Source organism: Glycine max, chromosome 16 (assembly GCF_000004515.6).
Source record: "Glycine max cultivar Williams 82 chromosome 16, Glycine_max_v4.0, whole genome shotgun sequence".
Lineage (NCBI taxonomy): Eukaryota > Viridiplantae > Streptophyta > Magnoliopsida > Fabales > Fabaceae > Glycine > Glycine max.
The window spans coordinates 21,693,297-21,715,527 of record NC_038252.2 but is presented as its reverse complement, the minus strand read 5'-3'; the positions used below and the strand labels follow the sequence as shown (position 1 = coordinate 21,715,527).

The 22,231-nt window shown below is 31.8% G+C and overlaps 2 protein-coding genes across 2 annotated transcripts; one reads left to right on the top strand and one right to left on the bottom strand.

Annotated features, from left to right (window-relative positions):
• The first annotated feature begins 4,604 nt into the window (after window positions 1-4,604).
• Window positions 4,605-6,668, top strand: LOC100808166 (uncharacterized). The gene is made up of 2 exons (XM_003548660.5): window positions 4,605-4,828; window positions 4,940-6,668. The coding sequence occupies exons 1-2, from the start codon at window positions 4,693-4,695 to the stop codon at window positions 6,487-6,489; spliced, it is 1,686 nt and encodes a 561-aa protein (XP_003548708.2). The 5' UTR covers window positions 4,605-4,692; the 3' UTR covers window positions 6,490-6,668.
• A 12,095-nt stretch (window positions 6,669-18,763) lies between these two features.
• LOC100782333 (60S ribosomal protein L13-1-like) lies at window positions 18,764-21,479 on the bottom strand. Its single transcript, NM_001289393.2, has 5 exons — window positions 21,416-21,479; window positions 20,259-20,374; window positions 19,968-20,101; window positions 19,359-19,517; window positions 18,764-19,227 (listed from the first exon to the last, which is right to left on the bottom strand). Exons 2-5 carry the CDS (start codon window positions 20,365-20,367, stop codon window positions 19,006-19,008), a joined length of 624 nt encoding a protein of 207 aa, NP_001276322.2. The 5' UTR covers window positions 20,368-20,374; window positions 21,416-21,479; the 3' UTR covers window positions 18,764-19,005.
• Between the last annotated feature and the right edge of the window lie 752 nt (window positions 21,480-22,231).

Below are 22,231 nucleotides of genomic sequence, written 5' to 3'. Positions count from 1 at the left end.
TTTGTGCTCATTTCCAATTTTCACATAACCAGGGGGTTGATCAATAAATACCTGTTCCTCCAAATAACCATGTAAGAATGCTGACTTTACATCTAGTTGAAATATAGGCCACACATTTTGTGCTGCTAGTGCAACTACTAACCTGATTGTATCATGTCTTGCAACTGGTGAAAACACTTCTATGTAATCAACCCCATACTGTTGCTTGTAACCCTTGGCCACCGAGCGTGCCTTATATTTATCCACTTCACCATTTTCATTCAGTTTTGTTTTGAAAACCCGTTTCACTCCTATGGTATTATGTCCATTTGGAAGATCACACAACTCCTAAGTATCCTTTCTTTCAATGGAATCAATTTCATCATCCATCGATTTTCTCCATTTTTCTTCTTTGACAGCACTTTCAAAGGTTGTAGGGTCATAATCTGAAAATAAACCAAAATGAGTAATGGGATCTTCAATTCATGTTACCTCATAATCAGACATCCATGCAGGCCTTCTTCTTACTCGTTGAGGTCTTTCATCTTCAACTGTGATTGCTAGAATTTGTTGTTCTTCTAGCTCCCTTGTCTGCAACTCTTCATCTTCATTATCTTCATCAAAGTTTGCAAGAATTTGCTTTGTTTCATCTATGTTATTTTCCCAAAATCTTTCTTCATCAAAAACATCACGACTAATAATGATCTTTTTAGTGGTAGGATTATACAATTTATACGCTTTTGACTGATCACTAACACCAAGAAAGATACATTTTTCACCTTTATCATCAAGCCTTGATCTTTTCTTATTTGGAATATGGGCATAAGCAATGCATCCAAATATCCTGAAGTGGCCCACTGTTGGTTTTCTTCCGCTCCATGCCTCCTCTAGTGTCATATTTTTCACAGCAAATGTAGGACTTCTATTTAGAATGTGCACGCTCCAATTAACAGCTTGAGGCTAAAATTCTTTTGAAACGCCACTCTTAGTCAAGAGGCACCGTACCATGTTGAGAATGGTTTTATTTTTCCTCTCTGAGACACCATTTTGTTGTGGTGTATATGCTATTGTCAACTCCTTCCGGATTCCATGATTTACACAGAAAGTAAAAAATTCATCTGAGCAATACTCTCCACCACAATCTGTTCGAAGAAACTTAATAGTCTTTTTAGATTCTGTTTCAACTCGAGCTTTGAAGCTTTTAAATGAAGAGAGAGCTTCAGATTTTTCCGACAAAAAATAGACCCAAGTTTTTCTAGAAAAATCATCTGTGAAATTAATGCAGTATTTTTTACCTCCATTCGAAGTAGGATTTATTGGACCACATATATCTGAATGAATCAATTCCAAAACACATTTTGCTCTCCATGACTTTCCATTAGGGAACTGAGAACGATATTGTTTGCTAACAACACATTCTTCACAAACTTGAGAAGGAGCAGTAATTTGTGGAAGGCCTATCACCATGTTTTTTTGTTCAAGGGTCTTCAATCCACTAAAACTCAAATGACCATAACGATAATGCCACAACCAAGTAGAAACAGTATCTTTGGCCATTGAACTAGAATTGAATGCTTTCAATTTTTAGTGGGAATAACCTGTTTGAATTCATTTTTATAACTGCAATGGCACCTCGAACAGGATCAAAAATTTCACAAATACCTTTGCTAATAAAAATTTCATAACCTTTTTCTTGCAATTGACCAGCACTTAACAAGTTGCTTTTCAAGTCAAGGACATAGAGCACATTAGAAATTGTTTCTACAAAACCATTCCTAGTTTTTATATTAATATCACCTTTTTCCCATCACTTTTATAGTAGAACAATCACCAAAGCTAACAGTGGAATGAAAATCTTCATTTAAATATGAGAAAGAGGACTTACTTCCACTCGTGTGATTACTACAACCAGTGTCTACATACCAGATTTCTGCCTCACTGTCTTTTGCATCTTTAACAGCCATCAATAAGGTTTCCACTTCTTTCTCCTTAATAAAATTTGAACTTTCCCCTTTTTCTTTAATATTAGGCAATCTAGTATAACAATTAGAGGCATAATGACCAAATTTATGACATCCATAGCATTGTACCTTTGATTTATCATGATCTCTTCCTCTACCATTGCCTTGAAATTGATCATTGTTATCTTTAGAATTATTGCTGAAATCTCTATTTCCTCAATCTCCACGTCCTCTTCCTCTACCTCTACCTCTACCCCTTCCTCTAGAGTTGTTGGAATGAGTATTGGTAGAAGCCTTCAATGTGTGCTCCTCCATTGTTGAACTTTTGTTCATCTTTTGTTCATGTACTAATAAAGAACTTTGAAGATCATCAAGAGAAAGATCATCAATATCATTTGACTTTTTAATTGAGCATACAACATAATCAAATTTTGGTGCTAATGAGCGTAGAATTTTTTCAACAATGGCTTAGCAATACCCATGGTTCTTGAACAATAATCAGTTACTAATTCACCTTCTTTCATTTGAAGGACTTCAAAGTCTCTTCTCAACGCTTGAATTTGAGCACGTTTCACTCGTGAGGAGCCTTGATATTTTTTCTCCATTGAATCCCAAATTTCCTTGGAAGTATCTTTGCAAAGAATTGTTTCAAGGATAGAACGATCAATGGCTAGAAACAAATAATTTTTGGCTTTTAAGTCTTTCAATTTCATCACTTCATATTCTTTTTGTTGTGCATCTGTAAGAACTACGCCATCACTTGGTGTTGCCACACCATCTGCAACAACCTGCCAGAACTCCTTGGATCGCAAGAGATTCTCCATCAACATGCTCCAATGATCATAGTGACCATCTAAACGTGGAATGGCTGGTTGAACAAAATTTTCAGAAGACATTGGTGGGACAATTATTTTCTTCTCTTTCTCTCCCCTTTTTTCTCACACTTTTAGACTACTATCTCTTTCACTCCCTTAGACTGCTGCCTTTCTCTTAACCTAGTTCTTGATACCACTGTAGAATAAAGAGAAGGTAGAGATATGAAAAATGAATAATTTTATTCTGAATAATATGAGGTCTTTTATAGGCAAACACATATTAATAACCAAATGATCATAAAAGAGAGAAACCCAACCGTTATAACCTATATTTTAATAATAAAAATGATTATTAACCATTAAAAGAATGATTACAAAGATTATAAAATATAGAAAGTCAACAAATCATGATGCTGGTTTAAGTGTAGGAACATATGCCTTAAAATCTGTGGATAGTGGGATAATATTAAGATTTTAAGGCATCTACTCTGATTCAAGCACCTTTCTTACATAATTTCTCGGTCAAAAACCACAGTCATATAATTCGAATTTCGCTTCAGTAAGTGGTATAGGTACCAGTATTTGTATGCGACCTTACAAAGTATTGATACACGAGGGATATACATAGTCGGTTGACATTGGTACACTATTTAAATTTACAGGTTCTATTATATAAATTAGTACGTTTCCAATAATTTTTTTTTTAGCTAAAAGTTATAAATTACACAAAGCCAAATATAAAATGTTATAAATGAAAAATAACTTCAAATATTAAATAAGAAAAAATCTATTCAAAATTTCACACAAGTCATTGGACGTTATATTCTAGAGATATGAAATTGAGCTCTACACTTACATATTTCCACATACTGATGATTCTTTTGAAAAATAATTATTTTTAAATATTATTTTAATTTTGATGGTTTTTAATGTTATTCAAAAAATTTATAAATTGTTGTAAAAAATTTATAAAATATTGAAGCAATAATCTTTGCCTACTATTGAGTTTAATACGTAGTGTTTTTTATTATTTGTGATAGTTTAAATGAATATGATGTCCTATTCTTTATTAAAATATGTTCATTAATATCATTTTCAATTACACTTTAATCAATAGATTAATTACTTTTATGAGTTTCTATTAAAATATAGATTAACTCATTTATATAACTTAATTTATTTTTTAAAATTAAAATTTTATTCACCTATGTAACATTTTCCAAGAAAAGTGAGTTCAAACCTGAGTTATATTTTTTTAGAGGGGAGGAGTTCAAACGTGAGTTAAAGCATATAGTAAATACTGATAAAAAAAATTAAAAAAAAAAAGCATATAGTAAATGAAGAATCTTTTTATTGTCTAATCATAACATCTTTGCCCATTACAGTTTGCACAATAGTATTCAATAATTTGTATAAATCTATACAATAGTAAAAAAAGGAGTCATAAGTCGATGATCTAATGGACTTTCACAATTCACGACCTTGATCAATTATTAAACAAGTATAAACATTGAATTGATATATGTGATTAGCATTCCACGCTTACTTTATCTGCAATTACTCACATAATTTGTTTCCAAAACATTTGGAATACCTTTTGTGGAATATTCCCACATCTGGGAATCTATAATGCAAATTAAGTTAGCTAGTAGGTAAAGCAACTTGATATAAAGGTAAACAAGACAAGCAAGCCTTTTGTTTAATGAACAGCTTGGTGTATAAGTGAAGTTGAACAATGTTTAGAAGGTTGTCTATGTAGCCAAATTAGTTTCCTTGTACGACACGTCCTAGGGACAACCCTTGTATTTTGTATATATATATATAAGAAGACCTTTCTACCTTCAAAATCACCCTCAAAGGAATATACTACACACCTTGCAAAAACCGCTATTGTTGATTAATACCTATATTCTCCATATATTGACACTCATTCAACTATGGAAAACTCAACAATGGGTAGTAATTGTCTTACCACATGTTGTACGGGGAATTTCTTCAAGAAAAAGAAATCTCTCCCCATTGATACCATATTCAAGCTTCCTGTTCCTGTTGCAAATTCTTCTTGGCCTCAAGGTATGCATAATGCGATTGGTCATTTCATTTTCATATTCTCTCAACGTTGTGATATACTCTAGTCTAGTAAAAGCATGCTGAATTTTGCAAGTGATGAATTGGTACATGCAGGTGGTAATTTTGCTAGTGGAATAATCGATCTGGGTGGGCTACAAGTGTCTCAAATATCAACATTCAACAAAGTATGGGGCACCTATGGCGGCGGACCGGACAATCAAGGCTTCACCATGTTTGAAGCATCAGGAATTCCTCAAGGTTTCTTTATGTTAGGTAGCTACTGCCAACCCAACAACAAGCCTCTTTTTGGATGGGTTCTTGTGGCAAAAGATGTGTCTAAAAGCACAAGCAACCCCACTTTAAAGCAACCAATCGATTACACGCTTGTATGGAACAGTGCATCAATGAAGATCAACCAAGATGGTCCCATCTATGTTTGGCTACCAACAGCACCTGATGGGTACAAAGCTTTAGGCCATGTTGTCACCACCACACCAAATAAGCCTTCTTTTGACAAAATCAGGTGTGTGAGGTTAGACCTCACTGACCAATGTGAGACAAGTTTATTGATTTGGGAATCAGGCAGCTTCAATGTTTATGACGTTAGACCAAGCAATAGGGGGATTCAAGCTCCTGGTGTTAGAGTAGGCACATTTGTTGCTCAAAATGGTAGCACCGAACCTCCATCTATTGCTTGTTTGAAAAACAACACCAATGCTATCCCAAAATACATGCCTAACCTACAACAAATCAAGGCAATAATGCAAGTTTACTCTCCAACTATGTGCTTGCACCCTGATGAAGAATACTTGCCATCTTCTGTGGATTGGTTTTTCTCCAATGGAGCACTACTTTACAAGAAAGGGCAAGAGTCAAATCCTGTTTCAATTGCACCAAATGGCACAAACCTGCCTCAGGATCATAACAATGATGGTGCCTATTGGCTGGACCTGCCTTCTGATGCAGCCAACAAAGAGAGGGTCAAGAAAGGAGACTTGCAAAGTGCCAAAAGCTATGTGCATGTGAAGCCAATGCTTGGAGGAACTTTCACTGACATTGCAATGTGGGTCTTCTACCCATTCAATGGACCTTCAAGAGCAAAAGTTGAGTTCATTAATGTTAAATTAGGGAAGATAGGTGAACATGTTGGTGACTGGGAGCATGTGACACTAAGGGTAAGCAACTTCAACGGCGAACTATGGCAGGTCTATTTCTCACAACACAGCAAGGGTGCATGGGTTGATTCCTCTCAGATTGAGTTCCAAAGTGGTGGTGGCAACAAACCATTATACTATTCTTCCTTGCATGGCCATGCATCATACCCACATGCTGGCCTTAATCTGCAAGGGACAGATAACATAGGCATAAGGAATGACACTGCCAAAGGTGACAAAATGATGGATATGGGAGCATTTGAATTGGTTTCTGCTGAGTATTTGGGTTATGCAGTTATAGAGCCTCCTTGGCTGAACTATTTCAGGGAATGGGGTCCTAAAATTGATTATAGCATAGATGTTGAGTTGAAGAAGATTGAGAAGTTCTTGCCTAAGAATCTAAAAGATGCTTTGGAGAAGATTATGAGGAGTTTGCCAAGTGAGGTGCTGGGAGAGGAAGGACCCACAGGTCCAAAAGTCAAGAATAATTGGATTGGAGATGAAGTTTAATTGAAGATTGTACACTTCAGTTACATTGATTCTCACGTATAATAAAGTGTGCATGTGCATATTGTGTGCAGAACAGAACTCAATGTCCTATTCAATTAATTAGTTAGGAGTTATATATCATTTTGTTACAATTTAATCAAAATAGCTTCTAACAGCTTGTTACATGCCTCTGTTATTGATACAGTTACTGTCATTTGTTAATTTACAGCTAAGTATATTTTAGAAATAGTAAGTTAACAAATTATAATTATAAACTTTTTAAGATAAACTCAAATTTTAACTTATTAGTTAAAAAATTCATAATTTTAAATATTGTTTTTAAGGATTTCATCTAAATTTCATACTTTTCTTATAATTTTAAGAATAAATTACCCTCACAAACCCTATATTTTAAGAATATATATTGTGTGTCTCTTATTAAAGTACGTTTAAATTTTTCTATTCTTAAACATATTTTTTTGTAATATGAAAATAATAGGAAAAAAAATTCATTATATATATATATATAAACAAATAAAGTACGCATTAAATTTTGATATGATTACTTTTTGTTTAATAATAATTTATAAATATGTTTAAGTTCAATTAAAAATTATACATTTAATATACATATACTATCATTATATAAATTAAATATTCATTAAATTTAATAAATATATCATACTTAATAAATATAATAATTAATATTACTATATAATAAAAACATCTATATTTTTAAATATTTTATTTTAATACATTTTAAATTCTATCTTTTTAAAAAAAATTAATACAAAATTTTTTTAATAAAATATTTATTATACTTTCTATAGAAATTATAAGAAATATTTTAGTAGAAAATTTATTTGTATATCTAGTTTCTACCCTGAGAAATTTAAATATAATATTTTTTTCCTTTTCTTCTTATTTTCAAATATATAATTTCCTCCTTAATTAATAGATGAAAAGCACACCACACTTTTCATAACTTTTATATTTTCTCTCTATATATATAATAATAATTTATATTACAGAAAAAAAAATTGTCCACAAAATAATTTATTGATACATTTGTGCAATTTCTTTTAAGAGTATATGTTACAAAATTATTTATACTTATAATACATTTTCGTCCATAAATACTTTTCTACACTTTGTGCATAAATTCAAAATAACAAGAGAAAAAAGTATAATATTCACATCTCAATAGGAAGAAGAGAGTGAAATTGATTTACAACCAAAAATAGGTTTTTTACCACAGTTATTAACCGATGTTGAAACTACCGACGTTAAAATATCAATGTTAACATCGATTGTTTAAAAATTAATGTTGTTTTAGCAAAAAAAATATCAGTTTTTATAAATAAAAAAATCATTGTTGTTTTTCTTCTCACCAACATTGATTTTTAAAAAACTGATGTTGTCAATAAACAACATCAATTTTTCAAAAATCACCAAAACCATGAACAACCACACAATGTCAAAAATACTATCGAATTCAACCAAAACACTGTCAAAAACAACCAAAATAACCAGAACCACGAACAACCAACACAATGTCGAAACCATTGTCAAATCTAACCAAAACAATTAAAATAACTAGAATCATAAACAACCAACACAATGTCCAAAACATTGTCGAATCCAACCAAAACACTGTCAAAAACAACCAAAATAACTAGAACCATGAACAACCACTATCAAAAAAAAGCTTCGAGAGAAAAAAACATACCGTGAGAGCGAGAGTGACAGTAACACCTACATCGTGAGCTAAAGTTAGAGTGAATGGTAGTTTCAACATCACGAGAGTGAAAGTGAGATTGACAAAGGAGGGTTCATGAGGGAGACGAGTCATGAAGGAGAGACAAATGAACTGCCCGAAGCGTGAAAAAAATTATAAATAGGATAATACAACGTTAGTTTTTTTTTTTTTTACAAAAACCGAAGTTAACGTGAGTTGGTTAATATCGATTTTTTCCAACTCACGTTAACATCGGTTTCAGGAACCAAAAACCGATGTTAATAAACTCACGTTAACATCGATTTTTCGTAGAACTGATGTTGATGAAATTATGTTATTTACGATTATGTCACCGCATTTTGTTTTACAATGATTTTCTATAAAACCGATGTTAGTCTAACATTGTGAAAAATAAATTTTGTAGTAGTGAATGTTAAGTTAAATATATTAGAGCCTTAAATATGTTTTTGACTCTACCATGTTTTGATTTTTTCTCTATGAACTTTTTTCATACCTCTAAAATTTAAAATTATTGATTTCAATGCATGTAAAATGAGCAAATTTTTAGTTTTAGTCCATATAAAATATTTTTCTTTAGTTTAATCTTTCTAAAATTTGAAAAAACTATTATTAGTCCCCTAAAGTTCATTTTGAAGTAGATAAATCGCATTGCACCATAGATACTAGCGGATGTTACTTGGGATGGTTACTTGATCTTTACTTAAACACATAAGTCTCGTTAATAAGTATCACGTAATAATAAGAAAACCAAAAACAAAACTTCAATTTTTCGAGGAATAAAAGCAAAACATAAAATTATAAGAATTAAAATAAAAAATTCCTAATTTTAAACTAAAACCATATTTAAACTTATATTAAATTATATATTTCAACCTAAGACATCGAGAATAGCGGCATAATACTTGTATTTCTCAAGGGAAGACTGTATTTAATTCCATATGCAATTATTATCTTTATACGCTCATTGTTACTAAGAGAATGTTTGGTAGGAAAAGGTTTGATTTTGATTTTATAGGAATTTTAGATTGAAAATCTTGATTTTTCAAGTTTGATATCTATTTTAAAAAGGCTTAAATATTTTTGTAGTTCTTATATTTTAGATAATATTTTTTTACTGTTCAAAACATTTACCAGAGTACTTTAACAACTAAAAAGAAAATAAATATAATTTGTAAGGACTAAAATTAAATAATTAATTTTTCTTAAATATTAACTTTGAAATTTGTAAAAAAAATCTTTCTTTATCTATGTTTTTTAAATCAACTACTTACTATCTAAATATATCTTGTTATCTATTATTTGCCAATATGTTTTAGGGTCCCGGATAAATTTGTGAACTTTATTTTGGATCCCTAATAAAAAAAAATTACATTGAGTTCCTAATGAAACATAATTTTATTTTTAGTTGTTGTTATTTTGTTTTAATCCTTCTAATATATCTATTTTTTCATTTTAATTAGTCCTTATAATATTTTGTTCATTTTGTATTAGTCTCTTTGAAAAATATTTGATAGGGCCTAATAACAAGTTATCTACATATTTTAGGAACAAAAATGAAAAAATACATATTAAAAGGACTAAAAAGATAATGAAGATCGAAAATAATATTTTTGATTTAAATTAGGAACTCATTGCAAAGGAAAAGAATGTTAACTCAAAACAAAATTTATTAATTTATTATATACTTAAAACATATTAATGTTGAATTTTCCCATGGAATTAACTGAAGGAATAATTTCCATTGGAAATTAGCAAAACATCGACGAATGTTTTTGACGGTCAATTATTTTGTCGAGAAGTTGACAATTCCGACGGATTATATGGACGAAATGTGGATCCGTCGAAAAGTTAAATTTCTCAAAATATATGACGTCGTGAACTCTAACCGTCTGAGTCACTGCGTTTTTTTGCAAGCTTCTCTCCCTCTTCCTCCATTTTTTCCTTTCACGGATACCAAACCAAAAGGTCTTCATTGTAGTTGTTCGTATTTGCGTTTTTTTGCAATCTTCTCCCGTTCCTCCCCCAATTGTTTCCCTCATTTATGTTCCCCTCACCGTAATCGCTAATGGTGTTTCGTCTGTCGCAGTGAGACTCAGTCCGTCGCATCATAGTCGTCATCACAGTAGTGTTGTTCACGTGTTGTTCGCCTTCTCTTTTTGTCCTTCCTGCATTGTCAATCGGCTCAAACAGGTATCGCATTATATTTTTACCTTGAATTGTTGAGTGTCAAATGGTAATCCTCCACATTACAAACACGATTGAGAAGTTGATTCTATTGATATGAACATTGGAATGCACAACAATGAGTTATGTGAAGTAGGTTTTATAGAGATGGATTTTAAAGTTGGGAAATTGAAAACGCACTTATGGAGTTTGAGGAAAATCCTGACCCAAAGCTTATGTTTAGTAAATATAGTTAATTGCTTCCTGTATGTGATACTGCTGTGTATGTAGGGGTTAATTTTGCTCTTATTACATATTTGCATCTCTAAAATTAGTAAGATATAGAAGAATTTTTTAATGAAAACTAGATAAGAAAGGGGAAATATAGTTTTGGGATTTCATTAATCAAACATCACTCTCCCTACAAAATCTTCCACAATAGCATCATTGTCTTTGATCACCACCTCCAGAACAGAAGCTTGAATCCTTTGGAGAAGGCAAAAAACCTGATTCCACTGAGGATTGGACTTTTTCTCAAAGTGATTGGTAAGGCCCTTGTAGTTTCCAAGCTTCACTTCAACATAGGGATCCACACCACCAGTAACATCTTTCCATAGCAAATCCTTGGCTTTCACCACTCTAGCATAGAGGTAGTGCATTTGTTCAACCAGGTCATAGGTACAGGAAAGTTTGTCCCTCATTACAACACTTGCACTTATGTTGGATGAAGTCTCCTTGAGAGCAAAGTCTAGTGCCTCTTTCGGTTTATGCATTTTCCTCTCTTAGACACTATACTCACCAATTAACCTACACCAATGTAAGGAAAACACTTCAAACGAAGAAAGCTAAGATAAATATTTACAAAGAGTGAACCATAAAAGGAAATGCACAATTATTTACCTACTGCATTTAAAGAAGCATTTGATTGTCAACATAAGTGTTACTATTGCATATAGATTCTAAATCTTCTCAAGAGAAACATTCCATCCAAGGAAAACACAAAAGTCGAGCGTGTTGTGCATCATGTATGTCAGTAGAAATCAAATAAGATAGTTATGTTTTTAATTGATTTGCTTTATAAATAGAAGTTTCTATAAGAGTTAATCATGTTGGACAACAAAAGTTGCTTTTTCTTTTTTTATTTGATCTTGATCTACTGTGTACAGAAATTTTTTACATGTATTTAGGATCATCATTGCATCTTCACATCTAGCATTCATTTACAACCTATTATCAAGGTTATCAAACTCGAGAGTTTACACAGATTCGTGAGAGTCCCATAAACTCGTAAGAGTCTACTTCATATAAAAATAATAACAAAATATTTATAAATAACATACTAATTAAACATTTCAATAATATAATTAAGCAAAACAATAAATCATAAAGTACAAAATATTTAAATAACCAAGTCTAGTAATAATACATCACTAGTAGACAATAACTTATAGAGGTTATAGTAGTAATAGATCATTCTCATCGAGGATCTGATATTATTAGAGAATAAGGGTTTGATTTTATTAAAGGTGAGAATTTTGTATTTGAGAATAACACGCTAAATGAATGTATGTTGAATGCTAAACAGAAAACAATAAAAAATGACTTACATTTTGGTCTAATTTTTTTTAACTTGCTAACTCATTGACTCGGTAGTAAACTTGAGAGTTTATTGAGTTTACTTAGAGTTTATAAAATTTATCCAAAGTCTATTAAAAAAGAGTTTATTCAAGAGTTAATTCGCAGAGGACAAGTGGACTCGTAAACTCGTAAGAATTAGCGAGTTAACTCGAGAGTTTAATAACCATGTCTATTATTATTTTTTTCTTATTGGGGGACGATAACCTATCCTTGAATCTTGATCACTGAAAAAAGTGTTATAGTTAAATAAAACATTGAGGCCAATGATTCAAAAAAATGTTAGAACTTAGAATAGTTTGGCTCATTCACTTATTTGGCTACAAATATAATGCAAGTATGCGTGCAGCCTTTGTTGCATATTTTTTTAATATCAAAGGACTATGATGTTAATTGGTTGACTTTATAGACCAGAAATTTGTACTTTTTTCTTTTTTCTTTTTTGAAGTTTTATCTCGGTGGATGATTGAGTTGTCCATTTGTTTGGTTAAAAATAAATGATGAAAGATAAAAGAAATTTCTAATACAATCCCATGTAAATCTTTTGGAATGCATTGCCTTGGGTTGTGATTTGTGACTTGTGATACATGAACCATAGGCATGCACTTATCATGATTTTGTTGAACGAAGCTGAAGTTATAGTCTCGTATGAATTTATAAGAGATTTTGCTTAGATTGATCTAGAAAGTTGCAACAAAACTGTATATTGACAAAGTTTGGTGTTTCAAGCATTGAATGAATGTAAAGATTAATAGATAGAAAGGAAGAAAAAACACATTGAATTCAAAGTTTTAACAAAGCTTTAGTCAAATTGAAAAATGATACCATTCTATGTTGGTAATTCGTTTCTGACAGTGAATCAGGACTGCTAGCTCTATCAACTATTCAGAATTTGCTTGTCCGTTCCTATCTTGCTGCAATCACTTTTGGTGTCATCATTCCCCGATCTTGAAATCTTGACATTCCAAGAATGAAGGATAAATTGAACATTCAATGTTGGAATTTGGGATTTCTACTGACATACATGATGCACATCAACTAAAAATGTACTATGAAAAAGAGTCATGGGTTCTATCTTTATGTGAAGAATTATTCCTAATATAAATATGGGCCCGTAGACTTTCTTCCATGGCTCATTGGACCCAAATTACATTTTCATATCCGCCCCTCAGTAATGTGTGCTATGAAATAACTTAATAGCGATTTTTACAACATTAGCTATAATTGAATTTTCTTCTAATTGAACCAAAAATCAAGATGAGAAATAATATAGTAGTAAATAGTAATTAAAATAAACTAATACAAATTAAAAATCTTTGTCAGTTGTGTTGAAATGTCCATGTAGTGGAACCTTGAAAATAAAATAAAAAATAAAAATACTACTAATATCAGAAAAAAAAAAACAAAACACATGATTTTTTTTTTATTTTTCCAAAAGATAGAACAAAAAGTTACATACTTTATATTTTAATATATGAATTTATCATAAATTTAAAATCTAGCTGTATCATATTATAACTACTGCACCTTTCATAAATTCTTTATATTTGAATTGCTATAACATAAATATTGATCTTAACCAACATTGTTACACATACAAGTCTCCAAGTCTGACATTGTATGATCCACTGTACTATCTTAAAAGTCAAAAACTTAATTCCAAAGAAAAAAATATATAAATTAAATATTGAGCTAGCCAAAGTGTATATTTGTGACAAGAAAATGAAGATGCATTTATAGGTAGGTACCTTTATATCCCTTTGGAGAAGTCTTGTAGAATAGCCTATATGATACTTTCTATATACAATTGAAGAGGCTACAAGTGTTGCTGTTATCTCTTCTGAAACTTCAGAGTCAGAGCCAGGGACGTCCCTGATAACAACAAAGCCACACAAGAATAGCCTAAATCTCCCCCTAAAAATTTAGTAGAAAATGTGTAATTACACTTGATTTATTAAGTGAAAATTGAGAGAGAGAAAAAAAAGAAGAAACAAAATAAATTGATAAATATGACAATTGATTTAGTAAGACATGTATAGAGAAATAGATAAAATAAATGCACTGGGAAAAAGTGACAGAAGACAAAATAGGTACATGTTTGGTATTTTTCTAAATAAAATGACAAGTTATATAGTAACGGTTTATTTTCTACAATTGGAATTTAGTATTTATTTTCTTCCTCAAGATGGGATTGAAGTGGTCGGCTCTATTTCATTCTGTCAATTCCATCTTCAATCTTGTTCCTATCTTTTTCAAGACCGATATCTATCTTTTTAAATAAAAAAAATTGCAACAATATTCTTGTCTTTAAATTAAATTTTGGTTATTGGATGAAATATATAAGCACTTGATTAATTATTTAGAGTTGCATAGATATTTCATGCATATGCATTCTCGACTTGGTAGTGTCACTGGACAGTGAATTGACAATTTTATAAGTGATTTTTCCTCTCTCTCTTGTTGAAAAACATGAATCAAATTCTAGTTCTAGTATTAAAAAAAATTCAATACTGAAAAGATGCACTCTTCATTGGTGTAGCAATCAGTTATTAAAAAAAACAAAAAAAATAAACTTTTTTGCTTGAGCATTAAAATTTATAGTACATTAAGACATGCTGGAATAGAAAATAAGTGCATTTAAATGATTTTGATAGAAAATAAGTTGAGGTTTTTTTATTTTAGTTGCTTGAAATTTTGTTTTCTAAGCGTGTAAAGTATATTTGTGATTGTGGTTATGTTATTTATGTTCCATGCAACTATTAATGGGGTAAGTATATCTATGATTGTGGTTATAGTAAGATTTTTTATGTCATTTTTTTCACCTAAAGTATGATCATAATTGTTACTACTAATAATAGAGATCATGATAAGATTAGAATTTGACTAAACATGAATGTTTTTATTTTTGAATAAATATAAAAAATATGAATATTCTTTGAAATCGTCCTTGGATGTACGATAGATGTTATAGTGGTACAAGCGGTTTGAAAGAGTCTTTTGTCGAGGAGATTGGCTAGTTTGTAGGCAGTAAGATTGTTATCACAATGATGGAGAATCAGATGTCTTTGTGTTAAATGCGATAGTACATAGGATAGGATTGTCAAGGTTCACTTTTACAAAAATGGGTTCAAGCCTAACTATTGGATTTGGACTGATCATGGTGAATACATGTCGTATGTGGATTTAAATGAAGGCAACAGTTACATGGATACTTCAACTAGTGCAGAATATGTGGCTCAAGATGAACAATTTTTGTTAATGCAAGACATGGTGTGTGATGCTCTAAGACAACCTCAAGACATTTGAAGAACTTCCAAATAAGGATACTCAAAGATTTTATAATTTATTGGTGGAAGTCAATGAACCGTTGTACCAAGGGGCAACAGACTCAAATTATCAAAATTCGCGAGGCTTTTAGCTTGGAAGTTCAATTGGAATGTTCCTAACAAGTGCTTAAAGTTTGTTTCAAAAATGCTTTTAGATGCAATACCTATAAAAGATGGTTTGCAACCTTTGATTGATGATATGAAGAAATTGTGGAGTGGTGTTATGACTTACAATATTTCAAGAAAGCGGAATTTCATGATGAGGGCAGTTTTGATGTGGACTATTAATGATTTTCCTATTTATGGATGCAAACAAATAGCACGCCCCTCTACTAAAATGGGCTGGAATGCCTGTATACCTAATCTATGCAGAGTCAACGCTCTATTCAGCAATATACGATGTTGTTGCATAACTTCTTAAAGTATTTTTCATACAATCAGTTCTTTTTCCTGAATTTTACTCTTAACAATTCCTATGTTTGAAGCAAATTGTTTTTGAATTAGACCACGAATTAGAAATGTCTGAAAAAAGAATTAAAGAAATAAGGGTGCAGTTTGGTTTTGATTCATCTTTTGATGTGAATTGTATTGGGAGAAGTGACGGTCTTACCCTTCTTTGGAGAAGTCCTTTTTTGATTGTCATCTTTTAAATTTTTCTTTGAATCTCATCAATGAATAAAATTTTTCCCCTAATAATAATAGTTGGCGTTTTCATTGGTTACTATAGTTTTCCTTATAGAAGTTGGCATAAACGTTCCTGGAATCTTTTGGGAAGTATCGTTGATTGTTAATGCTTTGCCTTGGTGTTTCATTTGTCTTTGGCCTAGCATGAAGCTGAGTCTATTGGAGGCGGCTAATTGGCATAAGCATTGGACATGCATAATGTCAAGTTGGAACTGGATTGCAAGCAAGTGGCTGATGGAATAAAGGCACCGGCTATACAGCAAATGAATTTGGTTCCATTCTATTCAATTGTAAAGATAGTTTATCTTATATTTACAATTCTATTAATTTTATCTAGAGATAAGCAAATTTTGTGCCTCATAGTCTTGTTAGAACGTCACGGGACTAGACTATGCTAATTACCATACTTTTTTTTTTTTGAAATACTTTTGATTTTAGTTCACTTTGTATTCGGTCTATTATTTAGAATGAAATAATATAAGTTCCTTCTCTTTAAAAAAAAAACGCTATCACTTCCAATTAACAATATATTAGTATTATCATGAACAAATTAAAGAAAAATAACTTATAAAACGTTTACATCAGAACCTAGAGGACGGACATTAAATAATAAGACTCTTGTATTCACCGTTATAAACAAGAGGAAGCCGGTTTTAGTTTCTTTTTATAGTCTTGGTCTCAATTCAAATATTCCTTCATCCTCTCGCTCTCATCCATGGCGTTTAATTTTCAGACTTTGTTCACTGCACTCATAGTAATTGCCATGGTTTTAGCTGGTTTTGTGGTTGCAACATACTGCATCTGGAGCAAGGTCTTGCACACCGAGAAAAATAGTATCACAGCCTACCAAAAGGCATTAGCAAAAGCTACAAGCACAGAAATCAAGTATAAGAAGAAGCATGAAGACGTAGCTGAAGGTCATAAAGATAGCACTTGCCAATGTTTTAAAAACCAGTCCACGGCCGTGAATTCGGGCGCAAAACTAAGATTTTCAGGATTCTCACGTCCACAATGCAACCCCAATTTTAGCCGCATTAACCGTATTAATCCGCAATTTCCCACAACATCAAAAATCATGACGAAACCACAACCGCGACCGCAATTTACAACCTTGACACCTGTGCCTGGGAGACTTTGAGGAGGGTGAAGTTGACAACTGGATGAACTCTTTCCATATGATGCAATTAGCTCTCCTGGTGTAACCGCAACCAATTGATGTGATTCCATCAATTTTTCCGTTTACAAAATATATATCATTAATTAGAACTTTATAATTTTTAACTTGGTACATTTGGGGCATGTTTTCCTTTTCTTAACTAGGATGTATTGGGATTGGAGAGTAAGTAAGCACCTTTATACTGAGCAAATGCTTTTGATCTTTTGTTCATTTAATGCCCCTAGCAGTGCATGCAACACTTCCTGTTGTTATTCTCGTATACGCGTTCCTTTTTTTATGTTTTTTTCCCTTACATGTCAAAAACATAGAAGGACTAGAGAGACAACTGTGGTAACACCAATAGCACCGCGGCTAGGACGATTCGCACACCAGTAATTAGGACAGTAACAATGCCCCCACAAATTGTCAAGAAACTTGAGGTAAGGAGATCTTGGTTCACGTGGCTTGGACATGCTAATAGTTTTATAGCAAGTCTTGCAAGTAACATCTGTTAGATAAAAATTAAAAAACTAAAACAGCAAATACTAACAGTAGTAATATTTTCACATAGAATCAAAACACATACAATGCTTATAACAAACAATTAATACAAAGGATAAATATAATAAAGGAAGAGTTTAGAAAAACCTGGGTTGAAACCTTAGTGAGAAAAGGTTTCACTATATTACTTGTGATAGCCACAATAATGATGGCAACAACAATGGTGATTGTGCAAGACTCTATTCTGTATTAATTTTTTAAGAAATTGAATGTTAATTCCCGATCAGTGTTTTAAGCCTCAATTACTGTTTTGTATAATTACATTCAGTTTTGGATATAAGAAATTGGTTGTTTAGAATGTTCCTCATTTATGTCAAGAATTATAACTTGTTTGTGCTGTGGGCACACTTGACCCTTGTAAAAAATTAAAATCCATATTGATACTTGGAAAGAATTTCATGGGAGTTTTTTCTGACTTGTGTGATTGACGATGTGGAGTTGAATTACATTGTATGCAAAACTCTTCATTTCCAAAGATATAGGGGGGGGAAGCTGAATTATGTTTTGTTTTTGTTGTTTTTACTAATTCGGCTTTTGAGTTGCACTCTAACTACACCAGCTGAATGTCAGCTTAATTAATAAGAGAATTGCTTAACCACGATGTGCGATTCAACTTATATGATCATATGAAAGCAAGTTGATATTGGGAGATGTTTAAAAATCAGAATTTCTATGGAGTTTATATGCATAAATTTATAGAGGGATTAATAGGTTAGTCCGCAATTTAAATGGACTCGCTAGTGTTGGGATGGGGAATGGCAAGGATCAAGTTCAAATTTGGACAGGATTAAGTCAATGGCCCAAACAAAGTCACAACGGTTCTAGATTAATTATAACTGGCCGCAGGAAATTTAGTGATCAGGGTTTGCAATTAAAAATTGAAAACCAACTTTAACCACACGACGATTCATCATATGCCTTCAACTCTACTCGCACAATTTCCTGTCCCCAGCTATAATGTCGTGAAATTAGTTAGCGATGAGGCAGCAATATAGCTAAGAAAGATCAAGTTCAATGCCTGGAAAGCGTGCATGCTAACAATTAAAAAAGACAACTTGAACAACCAAGGACAAAACCAAAGAAATAATCAAAACAGACCAGAGTGCTAATTAAATTAACAGACTTGAGTTCAAACAAAAATTGTAAGGGTGGTGCTTTAAAACTCATGATCTCCATAAAGCTAAGGGCGCAGACCATCAAACAAAAATTTCTCACAACTATAATATGGATTACAAACTGTCTTCTCAAGGACCTTATTTCTTGTCCTCCTTCTCTGCTTCAGCAGCCTTCTTTAGGCGGGCACCATGGTGGCGTTTGTTGGTGCGTTCAAGACGAAGCTTATAGTATGCTTTGAAGGCCTTCATTTCATCTGTTACCTTAACAAGGTCAACAGTTGGCTTCTCCCTCACAATGGGCAAGAATGGACCCTGGACTTGAGTGGCATTTGCCAGCTCTTCAAGGCTAGAATCACCAGCCTGCAAAGCAAAATTAGGGATGTAAACAATCTCAAACTTCAATGTTTACTACTTACAAGGTAATGATGACCATAAAATAAATAAAATTTGCACATAATCATCAAATTAATGATTGAAGAATTTAGCTTTACCTTGACCTTGTGTGCCCTTCTTGGGAACACAACCAACTTAGCCTTGTAGGTTTTGAGCCTCTGCACATTGGCCTGCAGACTCTCCAAAGAACGATTCTTTCTGCGGTGATCAACAGAAATCCCAATAGTTGGAGCAAGTTTCTTGGGAATTCCTGCAGCCTAGGATATATAAAAGAATTAGTCTGTCAGGAAGAAAAGATATAAAGGAAGAATTTCTAATGTTTTAGACAGCTTTTTTATGTATTTGCTGTCTTAACTTTCCTTTTGGTCCCTTTCCAACATGAATCATGTAAACTTAAATGAAAACAGAGATAATTTAGAATTTCAATGAAATCAACATTTCATAAAGTATAACAAGCAATGTACATGTTTGGTGGTGTACAATATAGAGCTCTTCCATAACAAGAATGCAAAAAAGAAATAATGCATGGGGCTCCCTTGCAGTTATCCTCAGATATTTATGAATGAAGCGGGCTTAGCTAGTATGAAAAGTACAGACAGATATAACTGTCAAGCCTATTGTATTACCCCACCAATGAATGATCCATAGCAAGTCATAACTCATAACAGTTGCTTTTGCAAGAATGGGGTCAGAATAAGTCATTTTACCTTCAATTCTTCCAGTGAAAATCCTCTCCCGGCTCTGACTTTCATGTTGTATTTCAGAGTCTGGCCATGAACAATAGGCCTGAGAGATCCAGCAGTAGGCCTGGGGAAAATCTTGACAGCCTTCTTCTGCCGAGCTGAAAAAGTGTTACCCACGAGTCAAAATATAAAGATACACACAACAATTGTTGACAACTCAAGCTGATTCTTGTTTCTTGAATTACAAGTATTAAGCCAGACTGATTAATTAAGTATTACAATGTTAAAAAAGAGCAAGAGATTAGGTTAAATTACCCAACCGTCTTCTGGTCTTTCGGGCTGGTTGATTAAACCAAGTCTTCACATAGTTTTGCCAGTGTTTCCGGAAGTGCCCATTGGGGATAACATTATTATGCTTAACCATTGCTTACCTACAAATTACAGCAATAAAAGAACAAATAAAACAACAGGGTCGACATAAGATCATATAAAAAAGACAAATCAACTACAAACCCCAATTAACATACTATACCATTTTAAACTAAATTGATACAAATTTAATATTCTGTATGATAAAGCGCGCTAGAATGATACCAAAAGAAAAAATCCAGTTCTCCAGTGGTTGTAAAATCCTAGAGGTATCTATCTAGGAAAAACCATTATCATTTTTTATACAGTTATGATAACAATCATTGTTTTAATACTGTTCAATGTAAATTTTTATACAAACACAAATAAGAATTTACCTTATCATCACATCGTATAATTTATAAGTTGACGTGATAAAATGGTAAAATCTAATTGGATATTTGCATGAAAATTGTTTTGCACAGACCGTGTATATAAGCTAAACTAAAAACAACAAAAAAATCAGGTTATACATTGGATCTAAAAAATGTTAAGAAGATAAAGTATACAGCTTCACATTTCGCATCTTCCTGTGAATTCAATCAAATTCTTAATCATGCCATGTAGCCCTTTAATTAAAAGATTTAATCCAAAGAAACAAGCTTATATCTTCATGTACTATTACAATGTTAGTATCAGCAAGCATAAAATATGCTGAACGGCCTGACCGCACCAATCTTACTAGAACGGTGGACATAATATACTTCATACGAATATATCAACATTTTTTAATTATTTGGTACAAAACAAAATTAATAAACAAATAAATAAATAAAAGGGTTCAAAAATCATATTTCAACACTACAACATCACTATAGAAAACGAGACGTAGTTCATAGTCTAACGAAAGATGCCGCCGATAAAAAAAAAAAAAAACTAGGTATACACAAAACAATAACGTGTCTCAGTCACATCTTTCAAAACCAAAAAAGAAACACAAAAGCCACAAACGGCGATAATTTGAACATCTTTAAGTGAATCCCAAACACAACTATGATTTACGAGTAGAAACCAAAAACGCAACGAATTAGAAGAAAACAAAACTCTAAAGCGATGAAAACCACCTGCGGATGGCTCTTCAGCTGAAACGGCGAAGAAGTGTGGCTGCTGCGGAGAGACACATTCGGCAAAGAAAGGAAGGGTTAGTGTTAGGTTTTTAAAGGGGCTTCTCAAATATGGGCCAGCCCAACCGTGTATGTCTTTATGGGCCTCATTAAAATTAGTTCGCATTTAAATAGCTATATATAATCATCTTAGGAAACTCTTGTGCTAATTGCACGAATTTTGTTAATGTCGTTTTATTAAAAAAAAATATTATTAATAATAAAAAAATGTCTACTTATTTTTTGATAAATTTAAACCTAACATTTTAAACTTTTTTATATTATTTTTAATTAGGTTTTATCTTAATAATTAACATTTTTCATTTTCAAAATTATGAAATTATTTATTACTTTCAAATTAATTTTACTTTTCTTATAATTATTTTCATGATTTTTTTTTATTGAAATGGTTGGTTATGCTTTCTTATATCAATTAAATGGTTGATTTATTTCAATTGATTTATTTGAAAATTTAAAATTTCTTAAACTGAATCGCTTATTTATTTAATTTAGCTGTATAATATATCATAATTTAGCATATTTTATTTATTTTTATTTATATTTATTAAAGGATAAATTATATTTTCTTCGCTTATAATTTGTCTGAAAAACACTGATTAAAATTTGATATGTTACCTCTTTATACTACGTTTCATTAATTGGCCATCTTGATATACTTTAGTCTATTTTTTAATATTACACATTCAAAATATAAAATTACTATTTTCCACATCGTTGTTTAATTTAAAATTATTTTTTTCCAACTTCTAATTTAAA

What these genes read in the sequence shown, in the direction of transcription:
- LOC100782333 (NM_001289393.2), bottom strand. Translation starts at nt 20,367, where the DNA reads ATGGTTAAGCATAATAATGTTATCCCCAATGGGCACTTCCGGAAACAC. An exon ending in AAAGACCAGAAGACGGTTGG is followed by an intron (nt 20,102 to 20,258) that starts GTAATTTAACCT and finishes ACACTTTTTCAG; the next exon opens with CTCGGCAGAAGAAGGCTGTC. An exon ending in GAAGGGCACACAAGGTCAAG is followed by an intron (nt 19,228 to 19,358) that starts GTAAAGCTAAAT and finishes TTTGCTTTGCAG; the next exon opens with GCTGGTGATTCTAGCCTTGA.
- LOC100808166 (XM_003548660.5), top strand. Translation starts at nt 4,693, where the DNA reads ATGGAAAACTCAACAATGGGTAGTAATTGTCTTACCACATGTTGTACG. An exon ending in AAATTCTTCTTGGCCTCAAG is followed by an intron (nt 4,829 to 4,939) that starts GTATGCATAATG and finishes TGGTACATGCAG; the next exon opens with GTGGTAATTTTGCTAGTGGA.